We start from the raw sequence: 8560 nt of genomic DNA, 5'->3' as shown, positions 1-8560 counted from the left end.
TGTAAAGTGTTTCCTACATTACAGGCTACCAGTGCAGGCATAACAAAGAAATGTTTAGTCACCACATCACAGCATGGGTGTTTTGACTAGCTTTGACAATGTGTGGGACTGAGTGATTAAGCATTGGGTCTTGTGATGCTTCGCTATAAATGTTGCAGTATACCGCATGAGAGCGAGAGAGAGAGAGAGAGAGAGAGAGAGAGAGAGAGAGAGAGAGAGAGAGAGAGAGAGAGAGAGAGAGAGACAGGAAGTTAGAATGTCAGGCGTCATCTTTTGTTTCCACATAGCATAGTGCTTATCTGGTGTATGAACCAGGGAGAGGTGATACAAACTGCTTCAACATGGACGAGGCGATCAAGAAGCAGGGCATGCTGTATTTGCAGCAGCAGAGGTTTGGGAAGGTAAGTAAGACACGAGCATCACGGCTCTACTATCTTCAAGTGCTCTCCCTACAATAGAGCTGACCTAGTTTGTAACTATGTAATAACTTTGAAAGAAAGTTCCAAATATGGAAAAAATGTGCTAAAAACTCCATTGACTGCTATGTACTATAATTCCAGGAGTCTCTGGACCTGTACCTTTAAAACAGAATTATAGGCTTTTTGGAAGCACTTTGAAATGTAGATAAACTAAGCTGTAGTTAGATAGCAATTACCTTATTCTGGAATTTGCACTGCCATAGTTATTCATAGTTGTTGTTATAGATCATTTAATACACGTGTAATGCCAAGGAAGATAACAGACCTGTATCTTGATGTGAATTCTATTTAGGATCCAGTATTTAAGTATTTTCGGGTTGGGTGGCTTATTGTGATTGCTAAGGTCTAAAATAAACAGTATGCTTGAATTGAATTAAATCTGCATGCATTCCAAATCCAAATGTGAAAGTTTGCTAAATTACAGACAATAGATTGTGAATTCTGTATTAGAATTTTTGTCAAATTCAAGTTGGTAGTAGTTTTGGATGATAACTGGTGAATGCATTGAAGTTTCTTTTAGTTTGACCTCAGTGTACTGAGACAAGACAGCTGATGTATCCTTTTGGTGTCAGAGTAGAAAAACTGATACATTTTCAACGTAGTCAATAGCCAATAGTGCTGTACTCTCCACACAATGCTAATAGTAAATCTACTGGTCTGGAAATTGTTTCAGTTGAGTTGGGAAGTTAACTAGTAACGTAATCTAAAGACTGAGCAAGGCCCATTCGATTTTTGGGTTTTATAAATCTATGTAAATTTGGCACAGTGAAGCTGGTGAAATCCCTAGAATATCCAGGCCTTTGCATGCGGCAGACAGAGTTATGCAAATAATGAATATGTTTTGTGCGAGTCGCCTGCTTGCTGCAGTACTGCTGCAGGTTTGCATTAGAACAACTCGGTCATTCAGACAGCAAATCAACGAGGCTGCTTCTCCATCCCTCATATAGCTCCCTATATTTATCTGGAAAAATTGAAAAAATGCCATTACATTAATTTAGTATAAAAAAACGATGCATATTAATACTGCTGCAGTACTGTATTTACAGTAGCCATAAACTTAGTAGCACTAATGCAGTCAGTAGTATGGGATACTGTGTAACTACATGAATCAACCAAGCAGTAACCCATTCATTACCAGGACTCTTATTGTATTAACTGGTAGAATCTAAACTAATCTAATAATATGTATTCAGGGGATAACCAAGGGGTCAATGAGGTGAGCTACCTTTACTAATGAGGCATTGTGCAGCTCTGGCCAAAGGTTTTGCATCACTCTATAACTAATTTTGCTTCGTAAAGTCGAATGAACCCTGCTGAATAACATTACTTTAACATAACGACTCACATACCGCTTTGCAGTTTTCCATATACAGTATTAAAGGAAGACATTTCGAAATCTAATCCGAAATACTCTATTGCTATTTTGACTTCCGGTAGACTTTTGCAATCATTTAGCAGTTTGTTTTTGATTACATGATGTGAAATAAAATATCTAAATTATGTTCATAAAAGACTATTTTTTTTAATCAATCCAAAAATTGTAGGTGATTTAAAACTTTTAGTCATAGCTGTAGTAGTGAATACAAACAAGCAGTAAGAAAGTACAGTTCAGAATTGATAGATTTTTACATTTTTTTGTGCATTAAGGCATTAGGAATATAAGGTGCAGGAAAAAAAAAAAGAAAAAAAACTATTTGTCTTTATATAACTATATTATGGGTGGCACGGTGGCGTGGTGGCTAGCGCTGCTGCCTCACAGTGCTGCCCTGCGATGGACTGGCATCCCGTCCAGGGTGTAGTCCTGCCTTGCGCCCTGTGTCTGCTGGGTTAGGCTCTGGCTCACCATGACCCTGTAAAGGGTTAAGCGGTTAATGATAATGGATGGATGGATAACTATATTATATGACTGAAATGGTGGTGATTGATTATTTTGAACCTGCCAGTTTCAATATGTTCAGTTTATCCACCCATTTCAATAATTTGTAATAATGTATATCTTTTATCATTTGCATATGAAATCATTATTTTCAACAGGGGGGGTGGGGGGTTGCGCTAGGAGAGTTGGGGGAACCAATTAACCAACCGTATCAACCTTGGATCTGAGGCTATCCCAAAAGCACCCCGAAAAATAACTGTGTTTTGCAATCCGGTGTGGATTCCCTGGTACTGTAGAGTACTAGAAGAGTTAAATAATCATTCTGGTGTGCAAAACAGCTGTCTGGTTTAATTAGACATTGATCGCGGACTACATGTTTACATTTGTAAAACCAGTTTTGACTGTATGTCTCAAATTGGTTCGTTCTTTAGCACTGCATAGCCTGCAGAACAAACAAAATGTGTAACTGTTTACATGGTGCATCAGTGTCTGGAACAGACACTAAACAATCACCCATCCCTACAAGCTAAACTGGATCTGGGAATGACAGTAGTCTGTGCAATATTTTTCCATTAGTTATCTTGCCATTGTATGCAACATTCTAAAGAAAAAAAAAACATGCAAATCGACTAATTGTATTGATAAAGCTGTAGAATAGCACTGACTGTGGACTAAGGAACTGTTTTTCTTTGGCAGTTTCAGTTAATAGTGAGATGGGAAGTAAATAGTAATGTGATAAACATTTACAATGTAGACTATTTTGGATTATTTAAAATAACTTTTCCGATGAGACTCCCCAATGCTGTCTTTGGATTCTGTGCATCTAGAGACGTGTAATTCAGAGTTTTCAGAATGACAGTTTGGAATTCTGTCCTAAACCAGCAGAGTGTCAGTTAATCAAATTATTGCAGCTGTGGTACCATTCAGCAAAATGAAAAAAAATTGTAAAGGGGTACTTGAGCTAAAACCTCCAGACAGAAGGGGTACAGTTTTAAAAAAAAGGCTGAAAACCACTGGATTAGTACATTAATTAAATAGTGGTTGTGCTCCTGTTTAGCATTGCAATGAAACTTTTGCTGCATTGTAAAAGAAACGTACCTCTGCAAGCAAGTGTTAACATCAGTTCTGTGGAGAAACAGCATACCTCAGCTGAGATATGAATGGGTTCTACATGGATAACACAGATCATTCTCACAGACATGTCTGCACTAGAAATCACCTGTTTTATTCATGTAGAAAGTTATTCATCAGAGTTATGTCATATTTTCCATAAAACCAAAGGTTCAAGGGCAGTGCTACAGGAAAGAGCTGCAGGCAATTATTTTTTTTATGAAGGGCATGTTGTCAGCTACTGGTGTCAACTGAAGTCAGTGGGTTAAAAAAAAAAAGCCTTACTTACATGTAATAACATTGTAATGCACTACAGCACTATCAGTGTAATTAGATAGTGTTTGTTTTAATACTGTTACATAGAATTTAATGTTGTAATGTTGATATTTTATTTTATTTAAAAATTTGACTTCCGCATTAAAAACAGTTCCCATGTCAGTTACGTGTTACAAGCATAAAAGATCAAAACACAGGAAATACCAATGAAACCATCAGCAAAAAAGCATTTCACATAATCCACCACAACCCTAAATATATTACAGAGACATTTCTTCTTCCTCTATTATGATACTTTAATAAACAACTCAATCATTTGTAAGATCTCCAAATTGTATGGTAGCTTATTCAAATCGTGTGGTAAGAATTCATTTAATATGATCCCCAGCTATATTGGAGCACCAATACAAGGACAATTACAGCATTAAAACTGATGCAGTGAGAAGGATCACTACACATGTGCATAACAGTAATTCAAACTGAAAACATTTATAGCATTGTAAACTATGTGAACACGATACACATTATACAGCAGTGTATTCTCATAGTTTTGTTCTAGAAGCAGAGTCGTGAGAAAGCAAAAACGTCCATGCCGTATAAACGAAAGGTTATGGTTAAAGGATCACTAAGAAAGAAAGAAGCAAAGGCACAGATGACATTTGGCTGTAAGGCCTTGCAGACAAGAGTAACCTAGCAACCTTGCTTTATCTTTAGGCCAAAGGCTGCACGGATGGAGCAACGTTTTTAACCGCTGTTTTTCTTTTCGGGTTCAAATTCACCCTCAGCCTTTAGTCCCGTACATCTGTTAGTTTCTTTGAGCTATAAATCACTTCATCACTTACAATGCCTAATATGCAAGTTCTTTTGCTACTCTGTGAACTCTCACCAACAACCTGGCCACATTTACTTCAGTAGGAGTTTTTAAATGACAAATTCAAGCTCTGTTTTAGCTGAGTAAGAGATGTTGCTGTGCATTTGAAAGAGTGTTATACGATAATGCTGCAAAAATGTATTTATATTATCATTATAAAATCAGTATAACACAAACAGCAAATGCAGATATAATACTGTTCTAATGCCATACAGGGGTGTGCAATTTCTGAAAAAAAACTTCTTGCCCAATGGAGAAAATGCTAGAAAAATGTACTTGTCCTTTTTCAAAATCTACTTGCCACTCTCCGTCGCACGAAACACACACAAAAAAGTAGAATATAACTTGTAGGAATTTGATTTTGTTTAACACGGTACACAATCAATCAATTAGTGATTGGGGCAGATCTAGCTTTGCAGCTTAACTGGTTCACTAAATTCTTCAAGTCTGCTCAAATGGTTCCCCGAATCACCTCATGAAATGTATAACATGCTTTAAGGAAATGTTCCTTTCATTGCAGTTTGGAGTAACACACTAAGAGTACAACTATAATAAGCAATATTATGTTATATTACTGAATTCGACTCCTGATGTGCGGGTGTTTTAGTTTGTTGCATCACAGATATGAAATCATTGCTAACCATTACCGCTGCTTTGTGGAATTCTGATTTTTCCTGACATTCTTTCAGTTTTGTATCTGCTTGTGGCAGTGTGGCAGGGTTAAATTCGGCCCCTGTCAAAACATGTGGGAATGTCGCTGATTAATGATTAATTAGGCTCCAGCCACAGGTGTTGAAAAAGGGTGATCAAGGGTATTAGTTTTTAGAGTTATGGTGGTTATGTGGCTGCTAGGTTTAAAACCGGTGTAGGGAAAGTGTTTTGTATTGTTTTGTTTTGAACTGTTTTTTGTATAACTGTTTGTTTTGGCCCTTGTGTCTATTTGCTTGTTTTGTTCATTATTTGCTATTAAACGTGCACAAAAGCAGCTTGGGTCTCTGTGTCTCCTTCCTGCTGAACCCCAGATTTTTAGAGGACTTGTGTATAACCGGTCAAGTTTCTCTGCATTTCTACTGTTTTTCTACCAAAATCCATGCAGTATTTACAGTAGGCTCCATCAAATTCGGCAAAGACAAAATATGTTTTTCTTTTGTTTATTTCTAATTATTTTCTTTTAATAATTTTACAGCAATGTTTCCCAGTCTAACATCTTGTCACATGATGGCTAACTGGAACACTGCTGCAGCAGAATGATCCTGGTTTCATACCCATTTTAAAATCATTTTGGGAGGGCAACATTCTTTCCCTGCAATACTCTCAGTGAAAAATAACTACATAAATGAATAAACACATAAACACATTGCAATGAGATCTATAGTCTGTATTTTATTTTAAAATAATAAAATGTTGTTCAGATAATCTCATTTATATCATTTAATGGTAAATGTGGTAAATAGCAAACTAGGTTAACAACACTAAAATTGAAAGATAAAAAAAAAAAAAAAGTTGTTGCCACATCTGTTAAAACATCCCAACAAGTACACACTTGACCACAAAGTAATTTTATATAATTATATAAAGTAATTTTATAAATCACACAACATGTTTTTTTTTTCTAATGTGTTTATACCTTAGGGACCATTGCTGCATTTAAACGTCTGGTTCATGTATTAAGAAAGCAGTATCACTTATTTGCTAATTTACAACAACACTATAAACAGTACCTTACATTTAAAAGATTAGTCTGTGCCTTACCAGAGGCTCTTTTGGCAGCCATTGCTGTGTGTCTTTGTAACCAATAGAAGGTCAGCTTTTTCCACAGCTAGCCAATCAGAAGTGTGGGGTGTAAACACCGTTTTGTGTGTGGAGATGCTAGACTTCCGCAATTCAGTTTTTACAAACTTCCATAGCTCAGTAGAAATATACCCAGAGTGTTTTTCTAGCAACAGAACGAACATAGGAAAAATAAACAAATTAAAAAACTATTTGTCAAACGGGCAAAGTATAATGGCAAAACTTGTTGTCCCTCACACAAATCCTGTTCTGTCCCAGGCATCGGGTGATATGAATTTGTATATCCTGGTCACAGTAATAACAAAGCTTGATTATGTCTTTTATAACCTCCAACTGCTGCAAGAAGAAGCAGAAGGGTGCCAGCAGGTCTCACCAACAAATGTAAACAAACTTGATTCTCAGATTTTAAATACAGCTCGGCCGACTTCATTATCATTCTTATTTTTCCACAGAAATGGAAAAAAATGTGGTCGATTGTTTATGGAGAAAGCACCTGCTCCATTTCTCGCATGGAGTTCTTTGAGTTTGACAAGAGCCTTCGCAAACAGGAGAATAAGAAAGTGATCAAACTGAGCGACTGCATCCGTGTGACGGATGTAAAGATGGATGGGTGCCCAAAAGAAGCCACCCCTTTTCTTGTGGAAACAACAGAGAAACTGTTTGTGTTTGCAGCTGAGAGCTCCGAGGTTGATGAATGGACACAGACTCTCTGTGAAGCAGCTTTTCCAGTATGTATTTAAAAAGAACACATTTTTGTATCAACTGACATGACAAAAACGCTTTCTCAGAAAAAAGCAAATGACTCATTTGGTATTTTTATTGGCCATTTCACCACAGCTCAGCAATCACACAAAGAAATGTAACTCTTCCTATTTTGTGCTAGACAACAGTATCTGGGTTTCAAGGTGCAATCCCCTGTATAGTTTGAAAAATAACTTCATATTTCCCATGCAACCTGCTTTTTGTAGCTTTTCAGTGTGATAAAAAAAACACCAAGTGAGAAATCCACTTTATAGCCATAATGTTTATTGCTGACAAAGTGCTGTGGAAAGAAGCATGACAGTTACATCCATCCCTTATGGCTGTTTATTCAAAATTAGAGCCATCAGTGACATGAAAAAGTAGATAAACTATTATAAATTCATAAACCCTGAGATTTTGATCCTCTTAATTCATTGCAATAGGAGAAGAGGTTCTCAAAAGTATGTCTCCTATAAAAGTTTCCCATACTAAAAGCACAGCAAAGTTCAATACAGCATAGTGAAAGTATGGTAAGAGTAGGTATTCAATGTAAACGAGGTGTGGTAATGCATATTAACAAACAAGGGAAACCAGGGTACACTTTGGTAAAAGCAGAGTATAACCATAGGAAGTATGTGGATAGGCATTTTTTAAATGTTCATACAAGAATTCACTGAGCAGAAACCATGTAAATAATGACTATGATTCAATTGAAGCACTTTTCTGAGTTGTGAGTGTGAAATGTATTAAATAGTTCTGTATAAACGGTTTCCGGGCATTTAAGCCATTCATTACAAGACTTGCAAAACTCAAGATGACAAGCACTTGTTCTAATGACTTAATTTACAAATAAAGGATGTATTTCTGAAATAGATACAGAGTGATTCATAAACAACACACAATAGTAAAAAACTCCTTGCTCACCGGACTCGACCCCCTTGGATTCATTCTTGTCGGGTCGTTTGCCCTGTAGCCAGCACGCGTAAAACCTTTCTCTGAGTTACCAAGTAGAATTGTGAAAGAAGTTGCAAACATCACACCCAACATAACTGGAATCAAATAATTACCACATTCTTACAAATGCATGAAAGATGATTTTTTAAAATATAATGTACTTTTAACACTAATGGTGGTATAAATATACCTTGCAAGTCTTCCATAATATATCTCAGATATATTTAATATCATATCCCCAAAATACATTACTAAAACTGAAAATTAATCAAATGTATTTTCAGTATATTTCAGATACAGAATGTGAGCACAGGGATACCAGTGACATCTCAATGGTATGCACACTAGGAATAGGAGCCTACCCACAAGAGTGTGCTATTGTATCAGCATCACTCGAGGACTCACACAGAATGTTTTTTGTAAACCAGATTTCTGCCCCTGGGGCAGTTTTGATAAAAGAGC

General features: G+C 36.5%; 1 protein-coding gene across 2 annotated transcripts in view; it reads left to right on the top strand.

Moving 5' to 3' along the window:
- Positions 1-269: 269 nt before the first annotated feature.
- Positions 270-8560, top strand: part of LOC121303017 (docking protein 2-like) — a 17287-nt gene continuing 8996 nt past the window's right edge. The window contains exons 1-2 of one of the 2 annotated variants that reach the window (XM_041233412.1): positions 270-401; positions 6856-7131. In XM_041233412.1, coding sequence (XP_041089346.1) covers positions 342-401; positions 6856-7131 — 336 coding nt within the window. In that variant the 5' untranslated portion in view covers positions 270-341. The remainder of the gene's footprint in view (positions 402-6855; positions 7132-8560) is intronic. The other variant, XM_041233413.1, reaches the window with a different exon arrangement.

Source organism: Polyodon spathula, chromosome 31 (assembly GCF_017654505.1).
Source record: "Polyodon spathula isolate WHYD16114869_AA chromosome 31, ASM1765450v1, whole genome shotgun sequence".
NCBI lineage: Eukaryota > Metazoa > Chordata > Actinopteri > Acipenseriformes > Polyodontidae > Polyodon > Polyodon spathula.
This window is presented reverse-complemented; position numbering and strand designations above follow the sequence as displayed.